A 23,519-nucleotide genomic window follows, 5' to 3' on the forward strand; every position below is an offset into this window, starting at 1 on the left:
TAATAGTGGAGTGAATCGGTGTGCTGACCTTATGTTACAAACAGGGGCATAGAGAATGGCAATGAAACAGTCTAATACAGTAGCGGCCAGTGCCAACGACTTTGCGGTTCCTATGAATGTATACCATAGGCTATATTCCAATTAGTCCGGCCCACAAATACCAGCCTATACCTTTCCCTTAGTGGGTACAGTATAATGCAAGTCTGGTGCAATCATGGTGTTTGGATGACAGGACAGGAGCTTTTTAAGTCATTAAGCAGTATTGTATGTGAAATGAGATTTACACCGGATTAAATCCCAAATCCATTGATTTAGAAATAAGGATACTTTTAAGCTAATGGTATATTGATTTTATAGGATAGTAAATTATTTGATGTAAACGAACAGAATGCTTCTGTCTATTCGCTCTAATGCTACTGACTGTATCGGACTCCTCACTCTATGTGGGAGTCACTGGTACTTGGCAAGCGATGTTGGCAAGCACAGGTGGGTGAGCGTTATAAAGTGGCTAATAGATACTTCTAGAACAAACAACAATATTCTACAAGTTTTGCCCCCGCAAATCGGTTCCTTATGTCTGCCTAGGGTGTACATGTTCATGCATATCTTGCAGTAAAAGAGCGTGTTACCGTTTAAATCAGTTTGGGATTTTATTACGCACTTTAAAAGACAATTAAACCCCCAACTTGAAATGTTTACATTTAAAGCACAAAATTAAAATGCGCGATTAAGTTTTACCATGACTTCCACTGCAGCTTTGTTAAAAATAATCAAGCAATTACTGTAGGTACTTTTTTTCTGATTCAATCTGCTGATGCTAAAGTAAACTTATGTTACCTAGGAGACTACCAAGGCAAACACACAAGCTTTCACTGTCACTGTCAATATACATATTGGAGCTGGTTGACTGCTGCATTTTCACCTTGTACATAACATTCTTTATGGGGTACCACTTCTCCACGCTTCACACATGTCATATATTCATAGTTGCCTGCCCTCGTGCATTCCTCAGTAGACTCCCTGAAATAGCAGCAATCTCCCTCTCTCCCTCATTAGTCTAGCAATCTCCCTCATGTCACCTAGCACACATTACACTGTTACATCATAGTTACCTCCCCTCCTGCATTCTGCAGGAGACTCCCTGAAATAGCAGCAATCTCCCTCTCTCCCTCATTAGTCTAGCAATCTCCCTCAGGTCACCTAGCACACATTACACTGTTACATCATAGTTACCTCCCCTCCTGCATTCTGCAGGAGACTCCCTGAAATAGCAGCAATCTCCCTCTCTCCCTCATTAGTCTAGCAATCTCCCTCATGTCACCTAGCACACATTACACTGTTACATCATAGTTACCTCCCCTCCTGCATTCTGCAGGAGACTCCCTGAAATAGCAGCAATCTCCCTCTCTCCCTCATTAGTCTAGCAATCTCCCTCATGTCACCTAGCACACATTACACTGTTACATCATAGTTACCTTCCCTCCTGCATTCTGCAGGAGACTCCCTGACATAGCAGCAATCTCCCTCATTAGTCTAGCAATCTCCCTCATGTCACCTAGCCCACATTACACTGTTACATCATAGTTACCTCCCCTCCTGCATTCTGCAGGAGAGTCCCTGAAATAGCAGCAATCTCCCTCTCTCCCTCATTAGTCTAGCAATCTCCCTCATTTCACCTAGCCCACATTACACTGTTACATCATAGTTACCTCCCCTCCTGCATTCTGCAGGAGACTACCTGACATAGCAGCAATCTCCCTCTCTCCCTCATTAGTCTAGCAATCTCCCTCATTTCACCTAGCCCACATTAATTGGTTACATTTTTGGGGGGAGAAAGGAATGAGACACAGATACATTTACATTGAATCCTCAGCACCATTTCCCAGCACTTTACCAAGTACAGTATCTCTTACTAACTGCTTTGGGGATCATCTACATTTGGATATAAGTCATTATAAAAGATTCCTCTCAGATGTAGCAGTACACACCCACACTTCTAGGTGCCACGTTCACAATCTCTCCATATATGGAACTAGACACGCCCTTTGGGTGGAGCATGACACGCCCCCTCAATGGGGCACTGTGCAGAATTCTACTACCAACTATAATCTCCCTGAAACCAGCTTTCAAAAGTAGGCAAGTATGCATATATTGCACCGCTTTTGCCAGCACTAGACAACAAATAGATTACAGCACCTCTTTCTAATTATTGGACACCTATCGAACTTACTGTGTAAAAAAAAATAAGTTTAATTGTGGCCACACGTCAGCTTCTGGCATGGGGTATGATTGTAGTTCCTGTAAGCCAGGCATTTCCAATGTCTAGAGCTTAATAAGATCTTATTATAAATTCTATACAGATTAAGCTCCCAGAACTGCAGAACCATAATCACATCAGACAGGAAAGCATTCTCATTTTATGGAATATTATATCAACAATAATGCAACATGATTAGTTGCAAATGCTTATGCAGCAGATACCAGAGAAGCTGCTATATATTTTCTTTTCTTTTACTAGAACTCAGGATACAGATATTACCATCTGCATTATTAGGGTATTTATAACGTTAAAGATGTCAGCTCATACGTCATGGTAGACCGGTAGAGTTCTGCCAAAGTTCTGCGGCGCAGCACATGTTGGAGATATGAGGGATGCAAATTGACAGTAGACAAATTCTCACAAATACCAGTGTTTAGGGTTAGCGAGTTGTACAGATCAGCATAATACACTTTTATCATCCATCGGGGGAAGGGCTCTGAAACGCTTAGTAAAAGATCATGCTTTGTGTGTTTAATAAGTAATATTCCCAGTAAATAATGCGTAGTGCTAGATTTAACCCTGTACGGAACAAACAGCAGTACCGTGCAGTCATGCGGAACATTCACTGAAATTGTACTCCAGGCGTTGTGGGGTCAGGAATGAAAAGAACATGAGAGCAGGGTTGAGTACTAATATAATGGCCATATTACTGTGCACAGTATGGCTGCTTCATTCCAGTAAAGGCTGCCATGGATCTGGCAGGTGTGCTACTGAGTGCTAATAATGAGCATGATACTGCTGTACAGTACTGGGTATCACTACTACTGATAGTATGTTACAGAGCTCTACTGCTGTACAGTACTGGGCATCACTACTACTGATAGAATGTTACAGAGCGCTACTGCTGTACAGTACTGGGCATCACTACTACTGATAGTATGTTACAGAGCACTACTGCTGTACGGTACTGGGCATCACTACTACTGATAGAATGTTACAGAGCGCTACTGCTGTACAGTACTGGGCATCACTACTACTGATAGTATGTTACAGAGCACTACTGCTGTACAGTACTGGGCATCACTACTACTGATAGAATGTTACAGAGCGCTACTGCTGTACAGTACTGGGCATCACTACTACTGATAGTATGTTACAGAGCGCTACTGCTGTACAGTACTGGGCATCATAGGCGTGCGCAGCACATTTTATTAGGGGGTGCACTGTCAAAGCGGTGTGCCTAGTACCACCTATTGGGCATGTCTAACACCGCCATTGGGTCTGTCTAACACCGCCAATCAGGTGTGCACTCACTACAATATAAAACGTCTCTCAGCCACACCATAATCTCTTCTAAATACTCTGTGTAACAGTACATGCAAATAAAGTCAAAATCATATCTGGATGACACAGATATGTAGTGGTATGGGTGACGCAGGTATGTGGTGATATGACAATGGTGTAATACAATTAATGATGCAAAACACACATAATTGATTGATGGGCTCTTATTTTAATGGAATACAGGTCTAAAAAGCAAAAGTCTTTGGTAAAAGGTATTGCTGGTATTATTAGCAGCAATAAGTGTGGGTGGGGGCACAGCATTAGGGGGTGCCTGTGCACCCTTAACACTCAATGTGCGCACGCCTATGCTGGGCATCACTACTACTGATAGTATGTTACAGAGCGCTACTGCTGTACAGTACTGGGTATCACTGCTACTGATAGAATGTTACAGAGCGCTACTGCTGTACAGTACCGGGTATCATTACTACTGATAGTATGTTACAGAGCATTACTGCTGTACAGTATTGGGCATCACTACTACTGATAGAATGTTACAGAGCGCTATTGCTGTACAATACCGGGCATCACTACTACTGATAGTATGTTACAGAGCACTACTGCTGTACGGTACTGGGCATCACTACTACTGATAGTATGTTACAGAGCACTAGTGCTGTACGGTAATGGGCATCACTACTACTGACAGTATGTTGCTGAGCGCTACTGCTGTACAGTACTGGGTATCACTACTACTGACAGTATGTTACAGAGCGCTACTGCTGTACAGTACTGGGCCTCACTACTACTGATAGTATGTTACTGAGCGCTACTGCTGTACAGTACTGGGTATCACTACTACTGATAGTATGTTACAGAGCACTACTGCTGTACAGTATGGGCCTCACTACTACTGATAGTTTGTTACACAGCACTACTGCTGTACAGTATTGGGTAGCCTTACTACTGTTAGTATGTTACTGAGCACTACTGCTGTACAGTACTGGGTATCACTACTACTGATAGTATGTTACAGAGCACTACTGCTGTACAGTACTGGGCATCACTACTACTGACAGTATGTTACTGAGCACTACTGCTGTACAGTACTGGGTATCACTACTACTGACAGTATGTTACAGAGCACTACTGCTGTACAGTACTGGGTATCACTACTACTGATAGTATGTTACTGAGCAATATTGCTGTACAGTACTGGGTATCACTACTACTGATAGTATGTTACAGAGCACTAGTGCTATACAGTACTGGGTATCACTACTACTGACAGTATGTTACAGAGCACTAGTGCTGTACAGTACTGGGCATCACTACTACTGATAGTATGTTACAGAGCACTACTGCTGTACAGTACTGGGTAGCACTACTACGGATATAATGTTACTGAGGACAACTGCTGTACAGTACTGGCCATCGCAGTTCAATCACGGCATGTGTTCAGTGCAACTCAGGCTTGCAGACTGTGTCTGAATGAGGCCCTCAGTCATAACACAATCTTGAAAGACAAAATCATCATATTAACTATTTCAGCCAATAAAATGTGTTCTAAAAACTGTTAAATATTAAAGTAAAGTAAAAACAAAATGGCTGCACAGACACAAAAGCCATACATAAAATGTTTCCCTACATCTCGGAGAGACTGTATAGTACAATCCCTTGTGCAAACCAGAACATTTGTTTTCGACACCATATGCCAGGAGAAGAACACAAAAACAGCCCAGCCTTTTTCCTTAATCAATGAATTCCAATTACAATATACTGCTCAGACAGCCAGATAGATTACGTACGTTTCCAGTGTCCGCCTTATCTACTGAATACAGGGAAAAAATCATTAGCAGTAGATAATGGTAATTGTCAAACGGTGGAAACAAAGAGTTAAGTGAGATTCTGCAAATCTGTCTGGGAATTGGGAAATTACAATAATCAGGGTAAAGCGTTATTAGCGCATAAACACTTCCTGGTTCTCTGCTCGGAATTCCCAGAAATCACGCTCTGTTTGCTTGTTTGTCTTCTCCTCACAGATATCTACCACCCACTTCAGGACTATACCCCAGACTACAGAATCTCTCTCTAATATAGAACACGGAAGAAGATGAAAGCGACCAAAGACCGATTTACACGTATAGATATGCACAGTAAAATGTCAGGGCGATATTTTTTCCTAATAAGTGCGGCAGAGAGATCTTGCACAAAAGTCTTCTGCCCTGTGAGCAACTTTGGGCAAATTTGCCATTTGGCTGGGCGAAGGATGGAAAATGGGGAGCCGTTGCTGGCATTATGGGCAGTACGGATGGTGTAATGGTTAGCATTACTGCCTAACAGTGCTGAGGTCATGGGTTCCATTCCCACCATGGCTCTAATGTAGGGTACACACCAGGACGACCCGCTCACGATGCACATCGTGAGCGGGTCGTCAGTGGCTCGTCCGACCTGCTCACGGTGACGCGGGGGGGCACGACCCGCTCACGATGTGCACCGTGAGCGGGTCCGATCCGATGGCGACCCGCACCCTGCAGCAGGAAGGATCTCAATAACGATCGACCGACCCGCGAGACCGCGCATCGGATCGGTATCGGTCCACACCAGGACAGAAAAGGGCCCAATCAGCACACAATCTACATCCAATTGTTCGGAATTGGATCTAGATTGAGGGGATCGGGCCCTAGTCGTCCTGGTGTGTACCCAGCATAACTATGCAGAGTTTGTATATTCTCTCCGGGTACTCCGGTTTCCTCCCACAATCCAAAAATATAATGGTAGGCTAATTTGCTCCCAACAAAATTAACCCTAGAATGTCTGTGTGTGCGTGTACATGTGGTAGGGAATATAGATTGTAAGCTCCACTGGGGCAGGGACTGATGTGAGTGTTCAAATATTCTCTGTAAAGCGCTGCGGAATCTGTTAATAAATAATAATACATTTATGCATTGGGCTTTATTATTTATTTATTATTTTATAAGAATACATAGAGACACTCATTAACCCTTGAGTGCCAACATCTGAGTGAGATGGTCAAAATCGACACTAAAAAAGGCCAGCATCGCTCACATTTATTATATAAATTCAAATAAAAAAAAATGTTGTGTATAAAAAAATATATACTTCCTATATACAGTAAACATTACAGGTCATTATGCAAATGTGTGCTGCAAAAAAAAAAGGCATTTACGGGTTTACTGCGAGTTATACACTTCAGTTTAAAATGCGTGAAGAGTACTATTATTATGTTCCATTTATAAGGCGCCACCAGTGGTTTGCAGCGCCGTACATGTGGCACACATTACAACAATACAGGGTACACAGAATTAAACATTACAGTAACTGAAAAACTAAAACAGGACACAGGTTACAACCAGCAGCACAATTCTTAGTACACAATCCAGCTGAGATGTAGGGAAGCAGAGGAGTTGTCTGCGCACTACCAGAGGCAGGTAGTCGTTGGAAGAGATGAACTATTATATTTGAGAACAGGAGGGCAAAGGACCCTGCTCTAAGGAGCTTACAATCTAGTAAAAGGGAGTATTATGATGTAGCTGCATATTCTATACACCACGTGTAACCAGGAAGTTAATAATGATGATGATGATGATGATGATTTGAAACATAGAATTTGAAACAAAGCGTTAGGCCAGTGGTTCCCAAACTGTGCGCCTAGGCTCCCTGGGGTGCCTCGGAGCACTTGCAGGGGTGCCTCAGGTTGGTGGTCCAGAACCAATTCAAATTACTTATGGCCAATGAAACAGGCAAAATCAGTGCTTGGGGCTTCCAATTATAAAATATGTGGGGAAACAGAAGTGAATCGTGTTCCTCACCACATAACTGGACCTAAGGATGATATTTAAGCACAACTTATTTCATTGAATTTGTTTTTTTTTTTATTCTTGGTAACAAACTTTGGCCTAGGGGTGCCCTGAAAAATATTCTGATACTCTAGGGTGCCGTGATTCTAAATAGTTTGGGAACCCCTGCGTTAGGCTATAGAAGGGTTGGCTGCAGGAGACTTGGGCTAGGGTAAGGGTACGGGAGGAGAGGGTGGCTCCAGGAGACTAGGGCTAAGCTACATTGGCGGAGCGGTAGGCTATAGAAGGGTTGGCTCCAGGAGACTTGGGCTAGGGTACAGGAGGAGAGGGTTGGCCCAAGGAAAAGAGGGCTAGGGTTTGTCTACAGTAGGGGAGCGGTAGGCTATAGAAGGGTTGGCTCCAGGAGACTTGGGCTAGGGTTAGGGTACAGGAGGAGAGGTTTGGCTCAAGAGAGAGGGCTAGGGTTAGGATACAGGAGGGGAGCGTTAGGCTACAGAGGGTTGGCTCCAGGAGACTTGGGCTAGGGTTAGGGTACGGGAGAAGAGGGTGGCTCCAGGAGACTAGGGCTAGGGTTAGGGTAAGGGAGGAGAGGGTGGCTCCAGGAGACTAGGGCTAGGCTACAGTAGGGGAGTGGTAGGCTATAGAAGGGATGGCTCCAGGAGACTAGGGCTAGGGTTAGGGTACAGAAGGAGAGGGTGGCTCAAGGAGAAGAGGGCTAGGGTTAGGCCAGGGGAGGGGAGCGTTAGGCTACATAAGGGTTGGCTCCAGGAGACTTGGGCTAGGGTTAGGGTACGGGAGTAGAGGTTTGGCTCAAGAGAGAGGGCTAGGGTTCGGCTACAGGAGGGGAGCGTTAGGCTACAGAGGGTTGGCTCCAGGAGACTAGGGCTAGGGTTAGGGTACAGGAGGAGAGGGTGATTCAAGGTGAAGAGGACTAGGGTTAGGCCACGGGAGGCGAGTGTTAGGCTACAGAAGGGTTGGCTATTTGGTGGACCTGAAGCCTGAATCGAGGCTTAGAGTTCCATTGCAATGTGCACACCGGTCAGCATGCTCCCATTTGTGGATACAGCGCTGAGGCCGGCCCAGCATATCATTATGTTATCAGTAGCTACAGTCCTGTTATCTGTCTCATGATAGTAATAACAGGGTCTATTAAAAAGGAAAAAAGGTACTTGTGTAGTTTCACGGCGCCAGCATGGTGCCGTGCTACTTCCGGGTTCTACGCTCGCCGCAAACTATGTAAAATAAAGTAACTTAACTCCATGCCAACATGGATAGTTCATACCTCCACTATCCATGTTGGCATGGAGTTGATTTTAAATAGCGTGGCGAGCATAGCGAGCCACCGAGCCCACAGCGTGGGCGAGCGAAGCGAGCCCCGCAAGGGGACTCAGACGCACGGCGCCATGCTGGTGCCGTGAAACTACACAAGTACTTGAAAAAATAAATATATATATATTTTTTTTTACTGATATTTATGTGAAATATTTGACTATTATATTTTTGATGAAGGAAGCCCAAGTCAGCCCACTGAGCGAAGCCCGTCCCACGTGCGTAGATGCATCACGTGTAGGGGTACAAACACCACCATAGGCCACTATCACGTGTGGTACTGTATAAATCAGTCAGCTGCTCTTGCAAACAAAAAAAACAACACTTTTTCCACAATTAAATGACGGTGATAATAGATTGTCTATCGCTGCCATAAGCGTCGATAAGAAAATCTATGTTATCGCCACATAATGATAAATATCTGATAAGTTCTCATTATAATTGCTCCTTGGCATAAACACAATGGAACACGCAGTGTAATCTAGAAGATGCTTTAGAGATGCGATGTTCCAAGTTTTATCATTTTTATCACCCATTACTTGATTACAAATGGATTTGAGTGATTACATTTGTATCGTTGTTTATGAGCAATTGCCATTTTTACTTCCACATAACTCAACTGTAAAATCATGTAATTCGGAGAATGCAGAATAAAACACTGATGATATGTTATTTGTTTGACATGACATATATATACAAACATACAGTATACATATAATATATACACACAGGCGCTAATATTCTCTACGAGCAAAATGTAAATGAATGGATTACTCCAAATCATTTACAACATCAAAAACAGCCAAAACAAAATCAATACGTGAATTATGGAAAAATACGGGCAAAAGTCATGTCTTCTGGTGACCGCAGATAAATAGCATCCCTCGGGCCTCGCACAACGCCAGGCTCATCGTGTGAAATACTGTGCCGTAAGGCGGCACAGGGGCAGTCTAGCATGCAGGCCATAAATGAGCTCCGTAGTACTGTAGCTGCAAGCCAAGCCATAAAACCGGATTCCTACGGTAAACTCTGGTATTTTTTTTTTCTGTGCGATAAATGACCTTTTAACATCCATGTAATATGCAAAAAATGCATATGTTCGTTATCCTGGGTAAAACGGGCTTTTTATGGGTCTCCCTTCCCATGTCCCTGTTTCCACTGCCCTGTTTTCCCGGGTTGACACCGTTTTCACTGAAACGGGAATCCCAGGAAAGCAGGGAGGGCAGGCAGGGGACAGGTGGCATCGTGCACGTACCGGCGGAAGCCAGGCAGAGAGCTTAGGCCAGCGTGCGGGCAGCCGGGGAGCCTGCGGGGACCAGCGTGTGTTGGCGGCCGGGCAGCGTGCGGGGACCGGCTTGTGGGTGGCCAGGAAGCTTGAGGGGACCAGCAGCAGGAGGCGCCTGCCAGCTTCCCTGCCCAGGTCAAAAAACACAAGTAAGAGCTCGAATCCTGGGTAAAAATCCCTGGTCACTAGACCCAGGATTCTCACCTTGTCACCATTTCCACTGACAAAAACCCGGTTTGGTGCGCATTCAGGTGCAAAAAAAACCCAGGATTTTTAGGTCGGTAGAAAAGGGGTACAAGATGGGAGTTTTATTGAAGATGGGATGTTGTTATGGGAAACCAATCAGATTCTGAGGTTTATTTATCAACCTCGGTCCTCAGGACCCCACACACAGTTCATGTTTTCCCGGTCACCTGTGGCTTTTTTTAAATGTGACAGTTGGTGATACAGAGGGCAGCTGCTGGTGACCTGGAAAACGTGCACTGTGTGTGGGGTCCTGAGGACCGGGGTTGAGAACCACTGTTCTAGAAGGTGCTAAATAAATAAGTAGATTCTGGTTGGTTGCTATGGGCAACCTCCCATCTTTTAGAGACCTCCCATCTTAGTGACTAAACCCCTCGATGTTTTGAATGACACAGGATGGTCCTGTCCATGGATGACAATCACAGGCAAGCAGATTAAAAACATGTAAGAAGTGTTTCGGGGGTTTGGCAGAACATGGAGGAAGGAGACGAGGACCCAACATCCACTTTTCACCTTCATCAGAGGGCTGCCCAGTGTTTAAGCAATTCTGCCCCTAGTAGCGCTAGCGGGCGGCGGAGGTCAGCGGTGGCGGCAGAAGTGTTTAAACACTGGGCAGCCCTCTGATTGGCTGAGCTATCTCAGCCGATCAGAGGTCTGCCCAATGTTTTAAACACTTCTGCCGCCACCGCTGACCTCCGCCGCCCGCTAGCGCTACAGCTACAATGCCGCCCTCTGCCCAGTGTCTCCCAGCAGCCCCTCCGGCCCCCTCTCCCCATCCCCAAGCCGATAAAGCGATCCCTCTCCCCCCCACCAGTGGAGTGTTTTTAACCACATGCGATTGCTCCTGTAATTCAATAAATATTACGTGCAGCACGTGCCTGCGCATCAAGTCGTATGGTACCCATTTTGTGCATACAATCATTTGATTTATCGCCCAAATGTGGTCGAAATCGAATGATTGCATGCAATATCTCCCACGTGTATGGGCAGCATTAATGTATATACACTGGGTTTCATTTTTGATCAGATCATGTTATCCGACCAGAAAGTTTTTGGGGAGCGGAAGGAAACCAGAAAACAAAGAGGATACCCACTCAAACACTAGACCAAAGACCAAACAAACGACATAAACAGAGCTGTAATCCTCACTGTCCTCAGACAGCGAGGGTTCCCCCGCAACACTGAATATGGTGAGCGGCCGGCACGGGGGTTAAACGGCGAGGGCTTAACCCCCTCGCCGGCCGCATTGAATACTGCCCACACTGGCATACAACATCAATACTGGTTTCCCCATACAGATAACACTCCTATAAACTGCAAGGCAGCAGCAACTGTGCATGGGTCATAGTGTCAAAACTATAAAAGGTCGACATACATTAGATCGACCACTAACGGTTGACAGGGCTTAGGTAGACACGTGAAAACAGTCAACACGGCTAAGCATCACAAGCATTAGGTCTACAATGGGAAGGTCAGGAGTTAAAAGGTTGACATGAGTTTGTCCCGAATTTTGCCGTAAGTCGACACGGAAATTGTATCAGTGTACCACGTGCCCTCGCCATGCTTCGGGCACGGTGCCTCACTGCCCTCGGCACACCTGATTCTCAGCATTGTCCCTGTAGATTGTAAGCTCTGAAGTCCATTGCCTTTGCTGCCCCCTGTATCACATGTGCAACTCCTTTGCCAATGTTGCATGAACTTGCTCGGTTTTTATCCTGCAGGATATGTCATTATGGCTGCCGGTCAGCGGCCATGTTTGTGTGGCATTTCCAATCAACAATTACAATGATGATGATGGGCGTAACAATAACAGAGGAACAATGAAGTATGCAGGAAGAAAATCCTGAAGGAAGTCAACAATTAACCCTTCGTTGCAAATGTACTACATACCCATATCCATATCCCCATGGTACATAATACCATTACATGGTGCATCAAATTTGCTACAGAGCGTTTTTTTTTTTTTTCAATGTAAAAAAAATCATGCAACGAAGGGTTAAAAATCCGTTGCTTTGTAATGACCGTGGTGACAAGACGTCAATGAAGCTTCCCTGAGAGATAAATTCCTACTGTTCATTTATCTTGATTTACAAGTGTTCATTTATCATGTTAGCGGAATTATGAGGTACAGAGACCTTACAACATCCAGGGGAAGAGACTGAGGAGAGGATGCAGCATTCTTCACGTTAATGACAGACTTCACTTTAAATTCTTGAATTTGCATCTGGTCATTTTTTTTTTAAATCGTTGTTCCAAATATTCTATCATAGCACGCTGCAGGTCCCGAGGGTGTTCTCTTAGGTGGTCTGCAAGATCCATGCTGTTTTCTAACGAACAGAACGGTCAGTATACCACGAGTACCACCACCGCCCGTCCCACCTCAGTCACATGATGTACAGAACACAAACTACCAGATTAAGGGTTCTATGGTGTGTCCTGATTCAGCTTTGTTCAGCAAAAAAGCACTTCTGGGCAAAACCATGTTGCCCAGGTGGAGCTGAAGTAACATGTGCAGAAAGATTTACATTTTGGTGGGTTATATTTTTTTCTGTGCAGGGTAAATACTGGCTGCTTCTTACACTGCCATTTACATTTGAATTCGAAAACACCTAACCCAAATCTAACTCTCTCTGCGCATGGCATTATGTAAGCTTACCATGAAGAAATATCACTCTCCCCCCCCCCCCCCCCCCTTTCCCTTGACAAGTGATAACACAGTATCTCTGCTGGTCCCTCGCGTTATCCGCATGTGCCGGCTACACACACAATATGCACTAAAAAAAAAAAGACCATTCCACCCGGCCTACTTTCCTCCTCCTGGGACAGCCCTGTTTTGCATTAAGCTGTCCTGACAAGAGAAATTAAACATGGCAGCATTTTATTTGCAAGAATCTGCGGATTTTAAGACAAAACAATTTCACTTTTGCTAAACAGACTCCTAAATCTCTATCTTCACTGGTAAAATGAATTCCCCCGATGTCAGGTGAACGATGCAAAAGGAGCGAGGAGGGGCTGCTGAAACTGCCAGCATGCACTGCGTTTCGCATTGGCAGTTTTATGACTTGGAGGGGGGGGGGGGGGAGCGGAGACAGAATAGAACTATTAGCTGGCTGTACATGAAACCAGCAAGAGGCTGGCTAAGGCAGTTATAATTGGCAACTATACCCTGAAAAGTAAAAGGTGGTAAGTGGGAGGGAAATTGGAAATTATGAGTTATGGGAACGACACCGAATTCCCACAAAGGATAAGAATAAATATACAAACCAGTTATATAAGTTATTATATGTGGCTTACGTTTAAACTTCGCATAGATAGACCACAGCTCCTATAGGATTTATGTATTTCCTAGAGCAAGCAACATCTAGACCAGGCATGTCCAAACTATGGCCCTCCAGCTGTTGTGAAACTACGCGTCCCATCATGCCTTGCCACAGTTTTGCCATTAGGCTCAGCTAAAACTATGCAAGGCATGCTGGGATGTGTAGTTTCACAACAAATGGAGGGCCATAGTTTGGACATGTCTGATCTAGACCAATCACATTCGGCCTATCATTTCTCTATTGCATCTGAGAGAATTATACACATCATCTGATTGGTTGCTTTGGGCAACTTCACCTCTTTTCATTTTAAGAAGCCTCAGTAAATTTACCTCATAGGTCAAAGTTTATTTTCTCATAATAAAGTTATTCCTTAAAACCAAAAACCCATTGAAGAAGGAAGTTTCCAATGAACTGTGAAGTATTCACACAGGGGTTCATTTACTAAGATGGGCGTTTTATTGAAGATGAGATGTTGCTATTGGCAACCAATCAGAATCGACTTCTTATTTAGTTAGCACCTTCTAGAATATAATAGATCAAATCTGATTGGTTGCCAATAACATCCCATCTTCAATAGAACTCCCATCTTAGTAAATAAACACCATAGAATGAATGAAGTCTTTGGGGGGAGATTTATTGAGCAAATATTATAAGGTAAATCCTTGAATAATACCTCCTCTGCCACCACAGAACAGGGCGGACTTGTCTTTAGCTTTCCGGATTATTCCTTAATGCAGGTGTAGACTCCTGTGGTATTTATTCCTACTACATTAAACTTATTTATACCAAAGGGGTCATTATATAATTCAAGGTACTGTAAATGGCAATGACCCTAGCGTGCAGCTAGCATTGCCTACAGTACAACATGCTGCACAGATAGGCTTAGGCAGATTGCCCTGAGCATCTCTCTCATGTGGTAAACACAGCGGCTTCACAACCCCAAAAACGCTCTATGTGGTGGGCATTTGCACGCCGCTGTGGTTGGCAGATGACCCTATAGTAGCTGTAACAGCCTTATTTTATCAACATGTCTCACCTGTGAGGTAAATCTATTTTTTTTCCATTCTATCTGTACACACAAGATCATACTATATTAATTGTTAATTTTTATTTAATACAGTCCTTCTTTTGTGCTGCATGTTACTGGACAGCCATTTTCATGTTAGAATAACTTTGTGGTATAAGCACATTTAAAAAAAAATAATCAAATTTTTAAAGCAAAAACAAGTAAAGGAACGAGAAGAGATTTTTCTGCTGGAAAACACCAACTGTAACAGGAAGAGGTGCTAGCGCTTCTGAGCAAGACCACAAATGGTAATAAGGCTACTACTGTACATCACTGTTGTGGAGATAGACTCCCCATAATGTACATATATATAAATCCATGTAGATTGCTTCACAATACAAACTGAGGATTCGGTAACCGTTTTCTACACATGACCCCCATAGAGCAGTGGTTTGCAATCATTTTCCACCTTTCCTACCCCCCCCCGGCAGACATTTTTTATTATCTGCTCCCCTAGTATTTGCAAAGCAAACATTCGTAATGGTTGTAATTGCTGCTGTAAATGCAAATAAATGTGCTAGAAACAAAAAAAACGAATAAATTATACTATATTTCTCACATATTGCAATGGATGATAACATGTAAAATTGTAGTCCGCGTATGCTTTCTGGCTTAGAGGTACAGGCATAGACTTTCTCATTTCGGCAGGGTCCTGTGGTGATGCGTGCAAGAGATCCCTAGGACACGGCTTTTTCCTATGCCTCTATTTATCACCAGCCCGCCATTACTGACAATGTTTAAAGTACCCTTGAACATCGCAATGGGTACCCCTGGGGGTACTGGTACCATAGGTTGAAAAAGAAGGACTTAAGAGGAAACCAATGTATGTGTCTATCTACTGTATCTAGATAGATACGATAGATAGATAGATAGATAGATAGATAGATAGATAGATAGATAGATAGACAGACACTTCCCATATATACAATTCACTACTTTACATAAAAGTAACTCTACTGCAGAAGAGCTGGGCACATACTACACATTTATTTCCTTTTGCATAGATGTATGAGAAATCAACTAAAAGCAAAATGCATCTTTCAGAATAAGTGACTGTAAGTGGAAGTGAATGACCAGTAATCCCATTTAACACCACCATTATCACCAGAGCCATGTTAGACCGGAGTGCGTACTAAAAGCAGAGATAATACAGCTACGGCCAGCAGCATCCTAGCAGCACACAAGAAGCACAGCAGCCCCTGATGCAAGTAATCCTTGGCTGCTGCCTATTAATGGGGATTGGTCAGGGGGGGGGAGTGAGCCTTCCATACAGATAATCAATCATTCTGAGACAGTAGGAAAGTATTATCTCTCTGATGGAATGCACCAAACTTAGTCTATTCCATACATCCTGCAGGTCAATAGCAACATCCTCTGTGCCCACACAGACTAGGCAACCCAAGGAGGATGCATTGGTGTGATTGCCTGCAGCAACTGGCACAGAGTGGGCATGTGTTATTGGGAGATGAGGGGAGAGGAAACCCAGCAGGTGTCCTCCCTCCCTCCCTGGCACAATGTAACCACTAGCTATAGGGTGGCACAGAGTGGGCATGTATCAGGGGTGATGAGGAAAGAGGGCATCCAGCAGGTGTAATGTAACCAGCTAGCTATAGGGTGGCATAGAGTGGGCATGTATCAGGGGTGATGAGGGGAGAGGGCATCCAGAAGGTGTAATGTAACCAGCTAGCTATAGGGTGGCATGTGCCAAAGGTGGTTAGGGGAGAGGGCACCCGGCAGGTGTTCTCCCTCCCTGGCACAATGTACCCAGCTAGCTATATGGTGGCAGAGTGGGCATTTGCCAGGGGTGATGAGGGCATCAGCAGGTGTAATGTAACAAGCTATCTATAGGGTGGCACAGAGTGGGCATGTGTCAGGGGTGATGAGGGGAGAGGGCATCCAAAAGGTGTTCTCCCTTCCTGGCACACTGTAACCAGCTATCTATAGGGTGGCATAGAGTGAGCTTGTGCCAGGGGTGATGAGGGAAAAGGGTACCCAGCAGGTGTTCTCCCTCCCTGGTACAATGTAACCAGCTAGCTATAGGATGGCATGTGCCAGGAGTGATGAGGGGAGAGGGCACACAGCAATTAGCTATAGGGTGGCACAGTGCTGCTTGCCCATGGCTTGGTGCATTGGTTGCCACTCACCTGCTGGAGCTGTCCAAGGTCTGCCCGAACAGGTCGCCCTGTAGGATGTTCGGGGGGGTGGGGAGAGCCTCATGGAAATGGGAGAGGACGGTGTTGCAGAACTGGCGTAATGTATCAAACTGCATCTTCCTCCCCGAGCCGCTCGCCACCTGTCTAGCGCAATGTTGCAGATGGCACCCCGGGCGGACATGCCCGTCAAGTCCCGTACGCTTGCTGGAGCCGGGGAACGCTGTGCAGGGGCTTGCAGGTGCCGGCCAGCAATGGTCCGCTCATTCTTCTCCGGTGGGAAGCGGCAGCCGGCTAAACGGGCATCCCCGGCGGCGGCAGGAGGGGTGAGAGGCTGCGCTGCGATGCCTCCTCTAAGCCTCATACACAGCAGGCAGTGGGGGCAGGAATTGCAGCACATCTGGCTGCCAGCAGCACGGGCTCTGCATCCTCCTGCTCCTACACTACTACATACAGCGGCAGCAGCAGCCTGCCCGGGTACCAGGGGCTGCACCGTCCCCCAGCACTCACTGCAGCCAATGGCGTGCGCCCGGCAGTCACTGCAGCCAATAGTGTGGGTCCAGCGATCGCTGCAGCCAATAGTGTGACCCCAGCAGTCGCTGCAGCCAATGGCGTGCTCCTATAGGGGGAGGGGGAGGGACCTGCTGTAGGACTTCCACATAAACTGTGAATATGTATATATTAAATAAATAAATAAATAAATAAATATATATATATATATATTTATTTATATTGATAGCTAGAGATCTCACATCAGACTGCCTGGCCTCCCAGATAGCAATGTCACAAAGTGCAATGGCCTGCCTGCCTGCCTGCCTGTCTGTCTGTCTATCAATCATAACTTTAAATCTTTCTATCCATTTTTATATTTAAATCTATAAATCTTTCTAAAGCCCCATACATGTTACCCAACAGTGGCCGATACAGTTAACCATATCGGCCGCGGTTTGCCGATATTGTCGGTATACATCCGGTATACATCCAACGGTATTGGCCACTGATACCGTTCAGTGACGTCACCGGAACCTGCCGAAAATGCGGGTCGTTTGAATATATATTGCCAAATTGACTTGCATGTTCTGTAGATATCAATCATCGTTAATGACGCGTGGGATCGTGTATCGGTAATGATATTGAGTGTACACACTAGAAGATAATGTGAAAGACATCTAGTGTATATGGGGCTTACCTTTCTATCTATCTATCTATCTATTGGGACTAAGTAAAGACCAGACCCGGACAATACTCCGGAACGCCGGACTGGAGATCAAACTCTGCATTCCGGAGAAGGGAAGATAACAGCCATCCGGTTTTTGCTACATGCCCGGACCATTAAGGGAGGCTTTATTCTCTCCCTCCTCCTCTCCCTGGTGACAGCTGTCACAGGCAGCCCCCCACCCCCAGACAGGACACTACAAGCTCCGGAATGCAGATGTCCGGCCCGGCATTCCAGGCTCTTGTGCGGGTCCAGTTTTTACCCATACCCCTATCTATCTACAGTATCCATTGTATATTTAAATCTATCTCTATCTACAGTATCTACTCATTATTTAATTCTATCTAAAGTGTCTATCAAATATTTAAATCTATATAATTATCTATATCTATTGTGTATTTGAAATATATCTATATCTAGCTACAGCATCTCTCAATGTATAATTAAATTGATAAATATCTATTTACAGTATCTATCAAATATGTAAATCTATTATAAATCTATGTATCTATCCATATTTAAATCTATCTACAGAATCTATTGTATATTTAAATCGGTGTACTTCCTATCTACAGTATCTGTTGGATATTTAAATCTATTGTTTATTTATCTACAGTTTCTACCTATCCAGATCTATAGATACACATATCAATCCTATAGAAAGAGAGATGCATATATTAATCAATCAGTCTATCATCTCTGTATACCCATAGCCGGCTCAACACCCCCCCCCCCCCCCACCACCCCCCACCTCTCTCTCTCTCTCTCTCTCTCTTCTCTCTCAATCCTAGCAGGCTAATGATGGTGCACAGTCAGCATTAAGGCATTGTGGCAATAAAGGGGTTAAGAGAAGGCATGAGTACCCCTGCCTCTCCAGCTGCGCTTGGATTGGCACTCTGCAACTGTCTCATTCAGATTCTAGGCAATCCTAGCAGGGAGGGCAGACTCAGCAATTACTGTGACAATATTAGATCTCCGGTTTTGGTTATGATTAGATTACCAAATGCTGGCTGTTGTAATAATAGTAACCATTGCTGTAGCCAATAGAGTTGTCTCTCGCTGCACACAGGAATCCCAGTATCACTGCTTTATATATGCAGATTACAGCTGCACATGGCGGGGGGGGGGGGGTGACATTCCCATTCCTGATCTACTAATGCTCCATAGCTGTAGGCAGGGAGCAGGAGGACCCAGCATTCTCCCTGGTGTGTAACCGGCTATATAGCTTGCGCAGGATAATGGGAGATTCAGCAAATTACGCTTTTAATGTCTTCTTCCCCCCTGTTCGACGAAAATGAGAAGCATTCCTCCCACTTCCCAACCTTATTCTTTCATGGCACTGCAATCTACTAAAAGGACAATAATCTATTTTAGGAACACATGCTGGAAAAGAAGGGAAAGGAGTCCGTCACTGTAGCCCAGTCAGATGCAATTCTCTGCAGCGACGTGACACAGCCTGCAGTATTTCTGCAATGTTTAATAGCTACCAGCAGCTGTAATCATCGTCATCAAACTCATTTATTTTCCACGCTGCCTGCGAAAGAGTTCATCACTGTGGTGAAATCGGCCAATGGAAACTTCCCTGTCTATCAGCCAGAACTCACATTGTCCCCGAGTCCTCGCAGGTTGTGCTTAACGGCCCCCCTGTCTGACCCCTCACAGGAGCGTGAAAACCAAAACGGCAGACAGCGGGGTATATGGTCTTATTAGTAAAAATAAATTTCTGAGCTATTGTGCCATCGCTATGCGACCCCAATTGTTAGTTTGTTATCACTGTGGGACCCCAACTGTCAGTGCACCTTCATTATGGGACCGCAACTACCAGTGTGCAATGGTGGTGGGACCCCAATTGTCAGTATAACATTGTTGTGGGGGCCCAATTGTCAGTGTGTCATCATTGCGGGACCCCAATTGTCAGTGTGTCATCATCATGGGACCCCAATTGTCAGTGTGTCATCATTGCGGGGCCCCAATTGTCAGTGTGTCATCATTGTGGGACCCCAATTGTCAGTGTGTCATCATTGTGGGGCCCCAATTGTCAGTGTGTAATCATTGTGGGACCCCAATTGTCAGTGTGTCATCATTGCGGGGCCCCAATTGTCAGTGTGTCATCATTGTGGGGCCCCAATTGTCAGTGTGTAATCATTGTGGGACCCCAATTGTCAGTGTGTCATCATTGTGGGACCCCAATTGTCAGTGTGCCAAGTGACAGTACTACTTGCACAGTAGCTAACACCCCCCCCCCCCCCCCTAAATATGACACAGGCGTGGGGGGTGGTTGCTTCTCCGAATCTTGGTGACTTAACCTTTACAACCAGCCTGCTGTCTTAGAGTGCTGTGCCATCCTCTGCCCTAACCGTCTCTCTCTCTCTGACGTCCCAGCAGGCTCAGCATGGCCACATCTCCTCCCAGTAATGCATCAGCAAGGACAGAGGGACAGAGGCCGCTAGGTAAGAAGATGGGACAGCAGCACCCAGTGGCAGAAGACTGGTAAGAAAGGTAAAACCGCCCACAGGGATCCAGAAGTAAGCACTCAACCAAACTGAGGAGGGTGGAAGGTGTACCGTGTAGGGTGAGGCTAGCAGTGAGGGAACCGGGTCTGTGTCATGATAAGCAGGTGTGTGTGTGTGTGTGTGTGTAATGGAGCAATGCTGTATTGTATTGTGGTTAGCACACAAGCAGGCTTTCTACGCTGTACATACAGCTTGACAAGTCCATTCTAATATCTGTAATCTCCCTCAACTGCTGTCTGTCTATGCTCTCTCTTTGCAACAACACAACCTTACCTCCCAACTGTCCCGCTTATCGCGGGAATGTCCCGTTTTTATGGGACGTTCCCACTTCCCTCCCATGGCCGGCAGTGTCCCGCGGTGGGAGGGCAGTTGGGAGCCCCCCCTGTCGTCCGTGAATAGATGCTGTGCGCATGCGCACAGCGTCTATTCTTGTAGGTAGAGGGGCTGGCCAGACTCTTACAGAGCTGCTGGGCATGCCCCCACAGTGGCGAAAATGGGGGTGTGGTCTCATGGCAGTGACGTGAGTATAAACCATGCCCCTTTTTGTCAGGCCACGCCCCCAAATAATCGCCCTGTCCCACCCCAGTATCCTCAAATGCTGGGAGGTATGACACAACCCCTTATAAATAATCCGTAACCGGTGCGTTGGAGGGGAGAGCACGTTGAGACCCAATAGCTAGACCGCCAACACTACCATTCTTTTCCAGCAATCAAAGCTAACACAAAATAAATTAAAAGGCAAGCGGGAATGTGACAAAAGACCTCCCCTACCCACAGACACAACCGATTGGCTAAACAACTGTCCATATCACAAAACAACTCCTGACAATAGTTCCACCCTCAACAGAGAGAATACAGTATATTCAGACACAGACTAGGGGCCGGATATAAGGAAGACCGAACTTGATCTTTTTTGTACCGTCCGAACTTGGACATTTTATTAAACCCTTTGAGTGCCAGCGATGCTGTGAGAGATGTGCCCAATATCCGCTAAAAATGCTGGGGTTGAAGTCAAGGAATATGAATCACTTTAGTTATTGCCGGCAAATGATCTGAAGTCAATTCACTTAAGTTTTGTTAAACATTGCGCCCAAAAAAGTCGCTGTGATCAGTGCTGGCATTTGTAACGGATACAGGTGGAACCTTCTTCAGCTAGCCTTCTCTGGATAGCCATGGTGAGCCAAGGCCTATTGCTCTCAACTGCAATACATAGAACAATACAGTAGGGGATTAGCAGAGGATTAAGTCCGACAGCTTTGGCTCACTTAATCCTATTAAAGGGCTAGACGAGGATGGTTCTATCTGTATTTTGCACATCTATCACAGCAACATTGATACTCAAAGTGTTAAAGGGGCAATCACTCACAGCACAAAACCATGCTAGTACATGATTGCCCCTTTAAAAAAAAAAACCTGTAGAGTTCCTCCAGCATCCCCAAAGGCCGCCCAACTTGAACATCCGGCCCCTAGGTGTTTAACCCAAGACATGCATATAAATGACATTCTATTCTTCAATCTTCAATCTAGTTGGGACTGTACATCCCGCACTGGAGTTGGACACCAGGGTGCATTTTCGGAGTCATGGATCCATGGCTTCTGGAAATAATCCAACCATGAATAAATGATTTGTATCCGTGTTGTGTACACAAAGGACTCAGCTGATCGTTGTGCAGAATTCAGGCTCTGGACCTTTCAACGAAACCGCAAGAAATCCAGCTTAAATAAACCGAAGACACTGCACGAACAGCGGTATATAAACATGACGCTGGCCGTGGTATCGTGGTATATTGTCAGTTTGCCTCTCTCCCACGCAGGCATCACAATATGTTCTACTCACCTGGACAGAGACACTGAACCTCACACAAACACTGAGTACATCTGCCAGCGGTACATAGCAGTAAATGTGAGATCATGCACTGAATTTAACTAATATGGGAAATTAACCAGAAGTATTTAGACTAAAGCAGCTTTTTGTTTTGAAGTCAATCATGTAGGACAAGTGAATGAAACCACCACTTACTGTATATAAGATAAATAATATATTACCAATTAGCGATGCCAGGAACACCCATTAAATAATACATGTTGAGAATTATTTTTGTGCACAATTTGGCTTACATACACCTTGGAGTTCTTATAAATAAAGAACATGCCAACGTGCTGGGCAGCGAGCTGGTTGCAGCATGCCAGTACATAATCTGTCGCCCTCATAGCGATCTCTCTATTGTATCTCTAACCGCGCTACGGTAATTTGCAGGAAAAATCCAGTCCGCCACTTGTGACAGGTGTCAGCGCCGGACCAGGGACAATCTGTGCAGACCTCTTAGGAAAACAATCTGTCAATCAGGATTCTCTTCTAAGACAAAATATGTACTAGCGTCAGACAGACAGACACCCCAAGGAGCTGCAGCATGACACTTCCTTATGTTATTATTAGTAATATGTATCCCACGTATTCTTGATAAAAAGGGCATTTTGGATCATCTAGTCTAATTTTACTATTATATACACTGTGACTGATTGCTATTAAGATTTGCTCAGTGGTGGAATCTCCGCCCAGTATAATCCACCACCTCCTAGTGAGTCACTTGCATTTTGTGTGCACCATCTGCAAATCACACACAGGTAAGGAAGTCCTAGGGCAGTGCCAGGGGCAGGTTGGCAGCCTAGAACACAATTAACAGATAGCAGGGAACTCCCTCTTTCTGACAAATTCCTTCTTAGATGGACAAAACCATGTGCACTGCAGGGGGGAGGGGGGGGGCAGATGTTATTTGTGCAGTGAGAGTTAGATTGTGGCAGGGTTTTACTTCAAAGTGAGATCTATATTGCAGTGTAAAAATAAAGCAGTCAGTATTTACCCTGTACAGAAACAATATAACTCACCCAAATCGAATTCTCTCTGCACATGTTGCATCTGCCCCACCTGCAGTGCACATGGTTTTGTCCATCTAAGAAAGAATTTGTCAGAAAGAGTGAACCAAAATAACCCCCTGAGTTCCACCACATGTAATAGAGGGAACTAGTTCCAT

General features: G+C 45.1%; 1 protein-coding gene across 48 annotated transcripts in view; it reads right to left on the reverse strand.

Moving 5' to 3' along the window:
- RIMS2 (regulating synaptic membrane exocytosis 2) overlaps positions 1-23,519 on the reverse strand; it is a 558,076-nt gene that overhangs the window by 338,893 nt on the left and 195,664 nt on the right. For 3 of the 48 annotated variants that reach the window (XM_083186935.1, XM_083186934.1, XM_083186932.1), the window contains exon 1: positions 16,753-17,225. The exons of the other annotated variants lie outside the window; for them this stretch is intronic. In XM_083186935.1, the coding sequence (XP_083043061.1) occupies positions 16,753-16,877 (125 nt within the window). In that variant the 5' untranslated portion in view covers positions 16,878-17,225. Of the gene's footprint in view, positions 1-16,752; positions 17,226-23,519 lie in introns of those variants that run through there. 48 annotated transcript variants of the gene reach the window in all.

The sequence above is a fragment of the Crinia signifera genome, chromosome 5, assembly GCF_055691185.1.
Source record: "Crinia signifera chromosome 5, ASM5569118v1, whole genome shotgun sequence".
Taxonomy (NCBI): domain Eukaryota; kingdom Metazoa; phylum Chordata; class Amphibia; order Anura; family Myobatrachidae; genus Crinia; species Crinia signifera.